Source organism: Asterias amurensis, chromosome 9 (genome assembly GCF_032118995.1).
Source record: "Asterias amurensis chromosome 9, ASM3211899v1".
Classification (NCBI taxonomy): Eukaryota; Metazoa; Echinodermata; class Asteroidea; order Forcipulatida; family Asteriidae; genus Asterias; species Asterias amurensis.
The window spans coordinates 8,571,954-8,587,353 of record NC_092656.1 but is presented as its reverse complement, the minus strand read 5'-3'; the positions used below and the strand labels follow the sequence as shown (position 1 = coordinate 8,587,353).

The 15,400-nt window shown below is 32.1% G+C and overlaps 1 protein-coding gene across 2 annotated transcripts in view; it reads left to right on the top strand.

Annotated features, from left to right (window-relative positions):
* LOC139941774 (myosin-IIIb-like) overlaps positions 1 to 15,400 on the top strand; it is a 49,757-nt gene that overhangs the window by 7,858 nt on the left and 26,499 nt on the right. For both annotated transcript variants that reach the window (XM_071938390.1, XM_071938389.1), the window contains exons 6-10: positions 213 to 369; positions 1,550 to 1,649; positions 3,212 to 3,343; positions 5,190 to 5,298; positions 14,627 to 14,746. In XM_071938390.1, the coding sequence (XP_071794491.1) occupies positions 213 to 369; positions 1,550 to 1,649; positions 3,212 to 3,343; positions 5,190 to 5,298; positions 14,627 to 14,746 (618 nt within the window). The remainder of the gene's footprint in view (positions 1 to 212; positions 370 to 1,549; positions 1,650 to 3,211; positions 3,344 to 5,189; positions 5,299 to 14,626; positions 14,747 to 15,400) is intronic.

The window sequence follows — 15,400 nt, the reverse complement described above, 5'->3', positions numbered from 1 at the left end:
TTTATAAATTTTTGTAATTTTCACCTTCTAGAGATTTCAAGGAGTTTTCAAGGAAAAATCTTCAGTGCTGGTGAATTACATCAAAGGACATGATTTCTTTAATCTTTATTTCCCTCTTGTTATCTTGCTAGCAAATAAATAATGGGAATGCTTTGAAAATACCCATTTGTAATGCATTTCTTTTGTGTGGTGTTTGAATTCTTTCTTTGTAGTGATGGGGGCAAAGATTTCCGAATATCTACTGGAGAAATCCAGGGTCGTCTTCCAGAACAAAGGAGAGGAGAACTTCCACATCTTCTACTACATGTTCGCCGGGCTTTCTCCAGAACAGCAGAAGAAATACAAGATGTCAGGTGCCGATAAGTACAAGTGAGTGGGCTAGATTTCATGGGTGTTGGGTTTACAGATCAGACCGAAGCTGCTTTGGTTCAGTTTTTTTTGTGTGTGAGTTCGGATATAATTGTATGAGGATTGATCGTTGGTGTTAATCGAATTTCAACGAGTGAAAGTGTAGATTTGTGTCACTGGTGTGTGGTTAAAGGAATGATGCAGCATAATTGGCTTTTTGGGAGTATCTCTCTATTAGTTAGAATCTAGCTGGTTGACCCTTACGTTTCCCATGATGATAGTATGCTATAGACTCCAAATGGGAAAAAAAATTCCACCAGTGCCCCATTTGACACAGGTGTTCCCTCTTTTTGTTTTATTTTCAATAGAAGTGCTCTATTCTCAGTGAGAGTTGCCTAGCTTTACAAAAATGCAATTTCATGTACCGGTATCCTGCTTATTCAGTATACTCGATACTACTTGAGTACTGTTTTGATGATACTCATACTTGTACTTATACTTAGCTTGTGAAGTACTTACACTCAAAGTTCAAACACGATACTCAACTAAAAAATTACCTGTACTCGAAGTCATTTTATTGATACTACTGAAAATATACTTGGACTCGATTTCAAGTACAACTCTGCCACTAGATGATCGATTTTCCTTGGTACACGTTAGCTAAAGGCAGTTTGGGGTGTTTGTTTGTTGTGATTACTACTCTTGCTATCACTCTGGGGCCCAATATCATAAAGCCTGTAATCACACAAAATTGCTAAGCATAGAATAGTTTTGCTTAGCACAAACAGGCTACCTGCGAAAACTACAACAAGTTTGCATTGATGTGTCAGGTGCCCCACTCAAATTATGCTTAGAAATTTGTCAAGCAGCATTTTCTGCGTAACAGCTTGATGAAATTGGGCCCTGTACTATAATATAGAATCCTTCTTTCCCATCAGACAACTGAGAAAAGAAAATTGCTGTAAGTTTGCATTGATGTGTCAGGTGCCCCACTCAAATTATGCTTAGAAATTTGTCAAGCAGCATTTTCTGCGTAACAGCTTGATGAAATTGGGCCCTGTACTATAATATAGAATCCTTCTTTCCCATCAGACAACTGAGAAAAGAAAATTGCTGTAATTTTTTGATCCTTAAGTTTTGAAGACAGATATCATAAACAAAATATTTTGGGGAATTATTATGACTTTTTTTTCCACTTTAGGTACCTGACCAATGGACCCAGCCTCTCAGGTGTCAAGAGATTGAAAGACATGCTGGCTGAACTGACCAATGCAATGGACCTAGTCGGCTTTCTGGATACGGTAAATAACTTCACTCTGAAGAGTTGTTTTCTTTAATTTCCTTCCAAATTAGTTTTGGACATAAAAAATTAGTTTTGTCGACTTTGCTGTCGACTTTTGCAAAACTATCTGTGAAATATCTTGTTTAGTCCTAAGGATTCAATCAAGGCTATTTGTGACATTAAAATTAGGTTTAAAAAGGTAGAAAGATATAAGGGCAAGATGAAACTGACACCTCAGTGTGGTGCTTGGGAACATTTCAAATTTCAACTCATGGAAATATTCTCATAATTTCTTTATTAAATGAATATTTTTGAGTGAAATTATGAGAATATTTCCATGAGTTGAAATTTGAAATGTTCCCAAGTAAAGCTTCAGTTGGGAAAATAATTGTGTTTCTTTAAATTCTGAAATTATGTTCCATGTTATTAATAACAATAATATTATGTTAATTCAACTTCTGCCAGGACAACATTTTTTCTTCTGTACATCAAAACTGCCATCATCAAAATTTATGTTCCTGATTTTTTTTAAAGGATTCCTTATTTGAAATGTTGTAGAAAAAAAATACCCCATTAAAAAGCACCACAGTGGAAGTTGAGAGGAAGAAATTGCTGCCAGGTCGTTTTACTTGAAATATTGCAATATCAAAAGTTTAGAGAAGGTGATAAGCAAATTTACGCCGAATGTGAAAATATCTGGAGGTATTCATCAAATAAAGTCTGCGAGTATGGATCCCCAGCAAATTACATTACCATTTGATGCTGTATCTTGAGAGTCATATTACACTAATTTGCTTGCATTGTATTACAACTACTTGGAATACAGTTTTTATATCCAAGTACTTCATGGACAGGCGCCTGCATTCGTACGCTGAAATATGACTCTGAAAATGTCGGACAGGGTTGCTAAATGAATTGTCTGCAATTAAGGATCCATACTTAAAGGGATGTTACACAAGTTTTTAGGGCGATGAGGTTAAATTCTAATCAAGTTAAAGAAATAGTCTTGAGTTTTCAAAAGAAATGGATGGATTTTGTGTTGGAAGTTATTGAGAACACCCTAGGGGAAAAATTTGCTTTTAATTTTGCGGTAGTCTTTGTGTTTTGAAAAGGAGAGTGTGGCATAAATTAATCTTAAATACATTTTTGTGTGGATTTACAATTTAAAATCACTCATGTACTAAATTACATTTGTTAATGCCATCAATAAGCAAACTTGTGTAAATGTGTGTAGCTTTAATAACGACAAGTAAACATGATAATACGACACCTCCAAACACCCAAACTTTGTAATTTACGATTTTTCATTGTTCAACTAGAAATTCAGTTACCTACATTATTCGACGCCTTGTTTTCCACACAGGAGCAAAATACCATTTACCAATGTCTGCTTTTAGTAAATTTGTCATTGTTCAAACCCAAACTATCAACTCAGCTAACTACATTATTTGACGCCCTGTTTCCCACACAGGAGCAAAATATCATTTACCAAATGTCTGCTTTTAGTAAATTTGTCATTGTTCAAACCCAAACTATAAACTCGGTTAACTACATTATTTGACGCCTTGTTTTTCCACACAGGAGCAAGATGAGATGTTTTCCATCTTAGCATCTACATTGATGATGGGAGAGATAGAGTTAGATGCCAATGATGATGACGCAGCCTATGTCAAAGGATCAGCCGTATCCTCATGTGCAGTCTCTAGCGTCTCTGTAAGCCTCATTCCTCCCTTTCTTCAGTTTTACAAGAATCTTATTGCAAAATGACATTTTCAAAAACAAGTCCTCAGCAGCAATATCAAAAATTCACTTTAGTGGAAACCCAATGAAATTTGTTGAAATGTCTTTGCCAATTGATCATTATTTGTGTGTTCCTTTTTTTAGTTCTCATTCTTCCAAAGAATCTTATGACAAAATGTCAAACTCTTAAACCATACATAGTGGAAATCCTATTGAAAACTGTTGAAATCTTCACCAATGTGACTGATCAGTAGCTACATTTAACATCCAGCTTTAATCAAAAGGAATGTTATTTTTATTTTAACTTTGCTGGATATTGCATTAAGTGTCTATGTTGATGGTGTGTGTTCCTTGTGTTTCAGGACTATGGAATTTCAGAAGAGTGTTAATCTTGAATGCACCAAGTAAAGTTCTTGCCTTAAATCCCTTCTTTTCTCACGCATAAGCCGTAGACCAGGGGTGGATTTCACAAAGGTAGTCCTAACTTAGGACTAGTCGTAGGCAATGCTATGAGATAGGACCAGTCCTAAGTTAGGATGAGTTACTGGTCCTAACTTAGGACCAGTCCTATCTCTTAGCATTGCCTAGGACTAGTCCTAATTTAGGACTACCTTTGTGAAATCCACCCCAGGTTATTTCTGGTGCTTTATAGGCACTACACATTTGGTTATTGTCAAATACCAGTATTCTCACTTGGAGTATCCTAACATAAAATAACAAATCAGTTAACAAATTTAACCTGAAGGATGAAAAGAATAAAACAAAACTCTAAATTACTATTAAGTTGTTTGAAAAATGGCACAAAACAAGCAAAATTCCACAAGCTACAATACGAAACACTATTAAAAGAATAAACACAAAAAAGAGTGGGAATTTAAAAGGGAAAAAAGTGGCTGCACTGAAATGTTTTAAACAAATTGATTGTAAATGATGGAAAGCTGTTTTCCTCAACCCATTCATTAATGACCATAACTTATATCCTGGTGTCACATTCATGTGACAGTGCACTTTTGAAATTAAAAATTCATGTTAAATAGTTTCGACTACACTTCATCATTCTTTGTCATGCTGGCACGCACGTGCATTGTGGATGGGTATAGTTCTATTAGCTAAAAAATGTGCATTCAATGATAGGCACTGGCGTTCGTGCGTGCAACAAATTAGCAGAAAACTGGGTCATCTTTCCATGGAGAAGGAATGCTTGCATAATTATGAATACATAGTAACGAAATGTATTATCATTTTGAAGGAAATTTTTCCAATTCCAGTGCAAAATTGTTAATGTTTTTTATATATTTATGTACATTGTTTATCCTGGGTAATAGATTACATGAGACAAAAGTCACTGATCTCCAGTGGATCCCAGCTCATATCAAAACTACAAAAATGGACAGTAACAAAAGATAAGAAAGAGTAACTAAAGGTTGCACATTCACACAAAAAAAAAAAAAAAAAAAAAAATAGAATGTCGTTGCGACAATAAAAAGTTGCAACAATATTTCAAGTTTGGCGTTCTGTCACAAGAATTTTTGTGCTTGAATCCGAGTATTAATACAGACAAATGACAAATTAGACCACAACAGAACAGTTACACACTGGATCAGTTGTGTCGTTGATTTGATCTTTTGCGCTTACTGTGTGGTTTCTATTTCATAGCACTGCTAACCGTAAGCACACGAAAGGGCATGCTAACCTCCTGGTGTTTATTTCTCGAAAATAAGCAGCTCTATGAAATTGAGCCCTGTCTGTCATGTCCATGTTTTCTCCTCATTGTTGCTTAAGCCATTTGTACATGTTTTTCTCTTCTTTAAATCTTCAGGAACTCCTTGGTATCAATGAAGATGAGTTGAAGCAAGTGTTGACCTTTAACCTGAGCTCAGCAAGGGGAGATGTGTTCCAGCGTAACTACACTAAGCATCAAGCTCAAGGTATGTCTATAGCATATTTATTAAAGTCTGACCAAATCAGACTTTCTATTTGTTAACTTTCTAACCAATCAGACTTTCTATCTGTGTCCAATTTCATAAAACTTAAGTAAAAAATTCTGCTTAGCAAATTTCCTTGCTAAGCAGGAAATGAGTGGGGGGGCAACAGTTGCAACAATGTTAACTTTATGGAATTTTGGCTATGTTAAGCAATATGTTTTCTAAGCTTAGCAGTTATTTATGCTTACAGGCTTTATGAAATCTGACTTTTTTATCTGGGCCCAATTTCATAAAGCTGTTTAGGCAGAGAAGACTGCTTCATTGCTAAGCAGGAAATGGGTGGGGCAACAGTTGCAACTATGTAAACTTTATGGAATTTAGGGTAGTAACCAATTTCTGTTAAGCAATTTTCTGATTTGCGTCTGTGCTGAGCATGTTGTTATGCTTATAGGCTTTATGAAATCTTACTTTTTCATCTGGGCCCAATGTCATAAAGTTGTTAGACAGGCAATTGCTTCTTGACATTCTTTGCTAAGCAGGAAATGAGTGGGACACCAGTTGTTACAATGTAAGCGTAACAGAATTTTGGGTGGTAACCAGTTTCTTTTAAGCAATTTTTTATTTGTGTCTGTGCTTAGCAAGTTGTTACGTTTACAGGCTTGATGAAATTGGGCCCTGATTACTTCCTGTCCTCCTGTAATTCCCAAAGGATTTGGGGACAAATATAAAGTATGATCTAATTCTTGGCAGGATTGAAATTTTAGCTGGATAGCAGACCCAAGTCGGTGATTTTACTGTTGGCCAGTTGGATCTTGTGTCTTTAAAATGAATATTTATACCTCAATGTGTACAAACTGAAATTTATAAAAAATTATGTTCAAACTTTGACTTTGAAAGAGGTTTTTTTCTCATATTGATTATGGTCTGGTTTAAACAAACAAGTTAAGTAATAATTTTGAGCTACACGCCACAAGGAGCAGTTTCCCTCATAAATTGTTGTCTCATCATCTGTGAAGGGAATGCATCCATATAAGCCTGGACGATATGACGATAATATCGTCACGATACGATATTGAAAACAATATCGCCAATATCGATGTTGGTTTTGAATTTATCAAAATATCGTCTCAAAACGATATTTTTTTTCATAGACGATATCTTTCAAAATATCGAGTATTTCCCACGGATTTCTTACAATCTCACAGATAAATAAGATTTGTTAGGGCTGATGCCGTCTTTTACGACTTCGAATGAAAGTTGTGGCATTGGAATAAAAATAGCGGCACCAGGTTTTTCCTCCATGGGTTTTTAGAGATCGCAACACTCCAATTGATTGAGGTACAAATATGATTTAATTGCTTTAGAGCCAGTGATGTAAAACAAAAAAATATTACGTTTTCTGTTTCATGGAATTTGGATGTAATGTTAATTCAGTAATTTTTCATGAAGGCGGTTTGAATAAAATTTATCTAATTTACGCAGTCCATTTTTTATTTTATTATTTTTTTTAACAAAACATTCTTAACACAACAGTCATGTTTTGTTTGTCTTGTCTTGGTCCTTGCGGTAAAACTGTTTTTAGCGTGCGATTGAGCCATTGTTGTCCCCTTCTGAAGGGTACTTTCAATTTTCAAAAATCTTCACGATATATCGTCATATCGGCGATATTTACCTGACGATATATCGCCAGTCAAAATTTTCGATATCGTCCAGGGTTACATCCATAGCAAAGGTTCTTCCTCCGTCAAGAATACAAATTGATTTGAAGAAGAAGAAGAAGAAGAAAACAGGAGGAAAGCAATATCACACTTTTTCTCTAGGGGTCCGTCAACCTAATAGCACCAGTCAGTTCAGTCCGTATTAATCCCTTTAAGCGTTCGTTGAGGTCTGAGTTGTACACAATCAAACACAGTAACGAGTACCAGATTTGTTGCCAATACTACCTGCAGGCAAAAAACACTGTTCCCTTACCAAGCGGTCAGTCCACTCTGTGTTTGTCTGTCCCTGGTTTACAAACGAAAGACGCTGAATATGGACACACTTGCAGACCATTCAGATCAGCTAGGTTCGATGCCAGATTTCCGTACAGATACGACGAGTAACGCGCTCCCCTGTTTGTCCGTTCCCTCTGGCTTCTCATCTTAGTGAATGATACAACCCCCCCTTCAACAATGAAACAAAATAATTCTTCCCTGAAACACAAGACGAATTATTGATGTATCTGCTCGGATGGTTAGGATACATGAAGAAGAGCTCCACATCTGCCGGGGTTGGATGTCAAGGAAGTCATCTTTCTAAACCAAACTCATCTTTTTTTCTCCGGCTGATACAGATGTGTAGATAAATTCAATACAAGGGAGAAAAGAAAAACTGCCCCGGGATGGACTTGTGTTTTCTTTTCAAGGCACTGGTTGATTGTTTGATTAATTTTGCCAGCAGCGGTGTATGATAAATGAACAGCTTAATCATATTAATGAAGCATGGTGCTGATTTAAAGCTGAACATCCAAGAGATTTTGCGTTGAAACTCACATAGGGACTTCTCTGTGATTGTGATATGCGCTCTACAAAAATGGTTCATTATTATTATTATTATTATTATTATTATTATTATTATTATTATTATTATTATTACTATTATTATTACTATTACTATTACTATTACTATTACTATTACTATTACTATTACTATTACTATTACTATTACTATTACTATTACTATTACTATTACTATTACTATTACTATTACTATTACTATTACTATTACTATTACTATTACTATTACTATTACTATTACTATTACTATTACTATTACTATTACTATTACTATTACTATTACTATTACTATTACTATTACTATTACTATTACTATTACTATTACTATTACTATTACTATTACTATTACTATTACTATTACTATTACTATTACTATTACTATTACTATTACTATTACTATTACTATTACTATTACTATTACTATTACTATTACTATTACTATTACTATTACTATTACTATTACTATTACTATTACTATTACTATTACTATTACTATTACTATTACTATTACTATTACTATTACTATTACTATTACTATTACTATTACTATTACTATTACTATTACTATTACTATTACTATTACTATTACTATTACTATTACTATTACTATTACTATTACTATTACTATTACTATTACTATTACTATTACTATTACTATTACTATTACTATTACTATTACTATTACTATTACTATTACTATTACTATTACTATTACTATTACTATTACTATTACTATTACTATTACTATTACTATTACTATTACTATTACTATTACTATTACTATTACTATTACTATTACTATTACTATTACTATTACTATTACTATTACTATTACTATTACTATTACTATTACTATTACTATTACTATTACTATTACTATTACTATTACTATTACTATTACTATTACTATTACTATTACTATTACTATTACTATTACTATTACTATTACTATTACTATTACTATTACTATTACTATTACTATTACTATTACTATTACTATTACTATTACTATTACTATTACTATTACTATTACTATTACTATTACTATTACTATTACTATTACTATTACTATTACTATTACTATTACTATTACTATTACTATTACTATTACTATTACTATTACTATTACTATTACTATTACTATTACTATTACTATTACTATTACTATTACTATTACTATTACTATTACTATTACTATTACTATTACTATTACTATTACTATTACTATTACTATTACTATTACTATTACTATTACTATTACTATTACTATTACTATTACTATTACTATTACTATTACTATTACTATTACTATTACTATTACTATTACTATTACTATTACTATTACTATTACTATTACTATTACTATTACTATTACTATTACTATTACTATTACTATTACTATTACTATTACTATTACTATTACTATTACTATTACTATTACTATTACTATTACTATTACTATTACTATTACTATTACTATTACTATTACTATTACTATTACTATTACTATTACTATTACTATTACTATTACTATTACTATTACTATTACTATTACTATTACTATTACTATTACTATTACTATTACTATTACTATTACTATTACTATTACTATTACTATTACTATTACTATTACTATTACTATTACTATTACTATTACTATTACTATTACTATTACTATTACTATTACTATTACTATTACTATTACTATTACTATTACTATTACTATTACTATTACTATTACTATTACTATTACTATTACTATTACTATTACTATTACTATTACTATTACTATTACTATTACTATTACTATTACTATTACTATTACTATTACTATTACTATTACTATTACTATTACTATTACTATTACTATTACTATTACTATTACTATTACTATTACTATTACTATTATTATTATTTCATTTTATCACAGCATGCAAAAGAAAGATGTTATTTTCCTTTGTGCCGGTAACTCCTCGAGTCGGGCTACGTCCCGTAGCCTTAGATCTCAAAAGTCTTTCTCAGGATCCTCGCTGTTCCCAGAAGCGCTGCCTTCTGTAACAGATCTACCCTCACATTTGTCCCTATTTCATCTAGATGTTTCCCCAGTGCTTTGGGAATGGTGCCAAGTGCTCCAACCACCACGGGGACTACTTTTACCTTTACCTGCCAAATCTTACGAAGTTCCCTAGCCAGGTCCTGGTACTTCTCGATCTTTTCCATCTCCTTCGAAGCTACCCTTATATCACCTGGCACAGCTATGTCAATGAGATGACACATCTTCTTCGTTTTATCTAATAGCACAACATCCGGACGCCTATGTGGTATAACATGATCGGTCTGAATGTTAAAGTCCCAAAGGATCTTGACCTGGTCGGTCTCTACAACTTTTTCCGGAACATGTTCGTACCATTTCGCAAGCACTTTGACACCATACTTCTTACACAGATCCCAGTGAATCACCTTGGCCAGCTTGTCATGTCTTCCTTTGTACTCCGTTTGGGCCATCTTACTGCATTCGCTAACAATATGAAATACAGTCTCCTCTGCTTTATTGCACATTCTACACATAGGAGAGACGTTTGCTTTCTCTATCCTTGCCTTCACTACATTTGTCCTTAGAGACTGGTCTTGCGCCGCAGTAATCAAGCCCTCTGTTTCCTTCTTTCGTTCTCCACTCTTTAACCAATTCCATGACTTGCTGCTGGCCACTTCCTCAGTACACCTCAAGAACCGGCCATGAAGTGGTTTGTTCCTCCAATCTTTATGTCTTTCCTCCTTCCTTTCCCTCTTGTATTCCTTCGGCCCAACTTCGTCTGCCCTCGTGTACCTTTGTCCAACTTTCAACAGGCTCTCCTCGGTCCTCCTGACATGACAATGCAAGCTTCTGCGCTCGATGTTAACACTGTCCGCCACGCTAAACAACCCCCTTCCGCCCTCTGACCTCGGAAGATAGAGTCTACTAACATTTGACCGCGGGTGTAGCATGCCATGCATGGTCATTAGTTTTCTTGTCCTCCTGTCAGTGACATCTAGATCTTCCTTAGTCCACTCGACAATACCCGCACTGTACCTCATCAAAGACACGGCCAATGTGTTAATCGCCTTAATCATGTTCCCCCCGTTTAGTTTAGACTTCAAACATTTTTTTACACGCCTGATGTATTCTGCCTTCAGCCTTACCTTTGATTCCTCGTGAAGGACATGGTCCGATTCAAGAACACCAAGATACCGATAACTCTCCTCCTCACCCAAAGCCCTCAACTGTGCACCATCAGGCAGAGCAATGCCATCGGAATGTACCCTCTTCCCCCTCTTCATGGTCATTGAAGCACATTTCTCCAGACCGAACTGCATCCCAATGTCATCACTGAAAATCCTGACGGTTTGCACCAAAGAGTCGATCTCGGCCTCATTCTTCGCAAACAACTTCAAATCGTCCATAAAAAGCAGATGGTTGATCTTGCATCCGTCCTTCTTCATTACATAACCTGCACTCACCTTCCTTAGAATCATCGACAGGGGCATCAGTGCAAGAACAAACAGCAGCGGAGACAGAGAGTCCCCTTGGAAAATACCTCTTCTTATGCATACCTTGCCCAGATTATCATCGTTGGCTGTTATTATTATTATTATTATTATTATTATTATTATTATTATTATTATTATTATTATTATTATTATTATTATTATTATTATTATTATTATTATTATTATTATTATTATTATTATTATTATTATTATTATTATTGTTATTGTTATTGTTATTGTTATTGTTATTGTTATTGTTATTGTTATTGTTATTGTTATTGTTATTGTTATTGTTATTGTTATTGTTATTGTTATTGTTATTGTTATTGTTATTGTTATTGTTATTGTTATTGTTATTGTTATTGTTATTGTTATTGTTATTGTTATTGTTATTGTTATTGTTATTGTTATTGTTATTGTTATTGTTATTGTTATTGTTATTGTTATTGTTATTGTTATTGTTATTGTTATTGTTATTGTTATTGTTATTGTTATTGTTATTGTTATTGTTATTGTTATTGTTATTGTTATTGTTATTGTTATTGTTATTGTTATTGTTATTGTTATTGTTATTGTTATTGTTATTGTTATTGTTATTGTTATTGTTATTGTTATTGTTATTGTTATTGTTATTGTTATTGTTATTGTTATTGTTATTGTTATTGTTATTGTTATTGTTATTGTTATTGTTATTGTTATTGTTATTGTTATTGTTATTGTTATTGTTATTGTTATTGTTATTGTTATTGTTATTGTTATTGTTATTGTTATTGTTATTGTTATTGTTATTGTTATTGTTATTGTTATTGTTATTGTTATTGTTATTGTTATTGTTATTGTTATTGTTATTGTTATTGTTATTGTTATTGTTATTGTTATTGTTATTGTTATTGTTATTGTTATTGTTATTGTTATTGTTATTGTTATTGTTATTGTTATTGTTATTGTTATTGTTATTGTTATTGTTATTGTTATTGTTATTGTTATTGTTATTGTTATTGTTATTGTTATTGTTATTGTTATTGTTATTGTTATTGTTATTGTTATTGTTATTGTTATTGTTATTGTTATTGTTATTGTTATTGTTATTGTTATTGTTATTGTTATTGTTATTGTTATTGTTATTGTTATTGTTATTGTTATTGTTATTGTTATTGTTATTGTTATTGTTATTGTTATTGTTATTGTTATTGTTATTGTTATTGTTATTGTTATTGTTATTGTTATTGTTATTGTTATTGTTATTGTTATTGTTATTGTTATTGTTATTGTTATTGTTATTGTTATTGTTATTGTTATTGTTATTGTTATTGTTATTGTTATTGTTATTGTTATTGTTATTGTTATTGTTATTGTTATTGTTATTGTTATTGTTATTGTTATTGTTATTGTTATTGTTATTGTTATTGTTATTGTTATTGTTATTGTTATTTTATTATTATTTTATTATTATTTTATTATTATTTTATTATTATTTTATTATTATTTTATTATTATTTTATTATTATTTTATTATTATTATTTTATTATTATTATTTTATTATTATTATTTTATTATTATTTTATTATTATTATTATTATTATTATTATTATTATTATTATTATTATTATTATTATTATTATTATTATTATTATTATTATTATTATTTTTTTTTTACACTTTGACTCATTAGTTAAGAAGCAAAATGCGAAAAAACAGACATTATTAGTCAGATTTGTTAGCTTTTTGTCCTAAATTAAAAAAAAGTAATAATCATAAGGGAAACTGACTGGACAAATTTTTAATGATTTGGGGTAAGAAAACGTCATGGTCCAACCGGAAATATAATTTTTAAAAAGTACAATTCTCATGAGGTGTTAAACCTATTGATAGTGTTATATATAGAATCAAGTTAGTATTTGTTTTTATTATTTGCAACACCCGATGTCAAATTCAGGCACTTCTCGAGAATATTCAAATGGCATTAAAAGTGAAGCCAAGTGTAGCATCACCTTTGATATCAATTTCATGTATGTGTTAGACATTCTACCTGGAGAAAGACTAACATTATAGGCCTAAACTAGGTGTTATTTCAAAGCTCTTCTTCTGATGTATTCGATGAGCTAACTAATCAAGTTGTGAGTTTTGGAAAAAGACCCTTGGGTTATGGAACGTCACATTCATGTATATTCTGTCACTTATTATTATTATTATTTAGCGCATAGGATCTTTCCAAGTACCATGTATTCAAGAAATATAAACAATTTATCCCATGAAGTTATTCAGACAATTTCATTTTGATTTGATTTTGATTTTTTGTTTACAGTGAAACTACCTTTTAAGCCAAAGGCTGAATTGTGACCAAAGTACAGAGAGTTTATTATAAATTATGAAGAAATCCATTTAATTGCACTCTAATTACAGATCAAGACCAAAAGCATAAAAAAAAATTAAAAAGTAATAATAATAATAATAATGATTATAAAAAGAACAACACAACATGGCTTATGCAGATTTTTCTCACATTTATTTTATATTATATTCAATTGTGAGTAAGCTCAAAACGGTTACTCTTCTCAAAAGAGATTGTGTTTCATCTGCAGTATCCTAGTAGACAACTTAATACCTGAGCTTTCATCTTGAAACAAATTGAGAGAGAAAAAAATCTGACGATCTTCAACATTTTGTCCTTGGATGATGTTCTTTTCCAAATTAATAATAATTGCTCAGAAGCACTTAACATTTAAAAAAGCTTTAAACATTCACAAATAAGCCTTTGCACTTTATCCTTTGATGTTAACCAAGCCGCATCAGCATGATAAAGGCAGCCTATATAATGTTTTTACTTAAAAAAAATTATCTCTAAAAGGGTCTGCTCTGACTTGGATTGTGCTGGTACATTAGATTTGCATTTCATAACCACACATGGAATATCGCATTGCGCTTTTTTGTATTATTATTTCCGCTGAAAATCCAGGGACTTCTGAAAAGGAAATGAACGGATTTCAATTTTTTGGGGGGAAAACAGCATCCTTTTGAGAAAAGAGCCTACTTGTCCAGCTGTGCGCACAGAGGGAACTCATAATTCTGTAAAGATAGCAGAAATCAGTTTCTCAGATCTTAAGACATTTTCAGATGGGATCTACTCAGATGGAAAGTCCAATCCCCGTCAGTGAAGTCATGCCAAGGAAATCGTTAAAAATTGAAGAGAATAAAACATCATTCCAATCAATTTTTTTAACCCCCCCTCCTCGTCTAACTTTTGCAGATGCACGTGATGCAGTAGCCAAAACGCTGTATGGCCGTCTCTTTAGCTGGATCGTCAATAAAGTCAATCAACTGTTGGCACCGGAGTTATCGCTCAATCCATCCGACACAACTGAAATCGGTAAGAGCGGGAGAGACGGACATAGGGGGGGTTGGGGTTGGAGATAGAGAACTGGGCTGTGAGGGAATTATTAGATTAAGAAGTGACGTAGTTAACAGGTCTCTTTTTTTAGTGATACACGATGTCTTTGCTTTAGGGCTTTTTTTTTACTAGGGTTGTCATCTACCTTCATTGAATTTGTCTTGATTCCTTAGACTTAAATGAGTGCATTGATCTTTAGTTGTCTATTTCTTGAAGGAATAAAGAGCCTGCGGGTTGGAAGAAAACAAAAACAAAAACAAGTCTCAGGTTGGGGATACAATTTTTCCAGCAGGGTAGTTTTCCCAGAAAAAGAAATGATAGAATGAAGGGATTTGCCAATGGCTTATAACAACCCATACAATATCATATGGGGATAATTCATATGGGACACACTCATGCGGGGATAATCTTTTTTTTTTAGAAATTTTTTTTTTTTTAAGTTTGTGCTTTGTCTATACAGATTTTATAATTATTCTAGATTGTATTTTTATAGAAAGTATTTTAAAGAGTTATTGCCTCCCTATCTGACTGGAACATCAGGCTTTCGAGCTGTAGTGTTAATTAAACTTTTGTTGATCCTGGCCGTCACATTCTGGTTGTTTTGTCAAATTTTGTGTGCCTTTATGTTTTTTT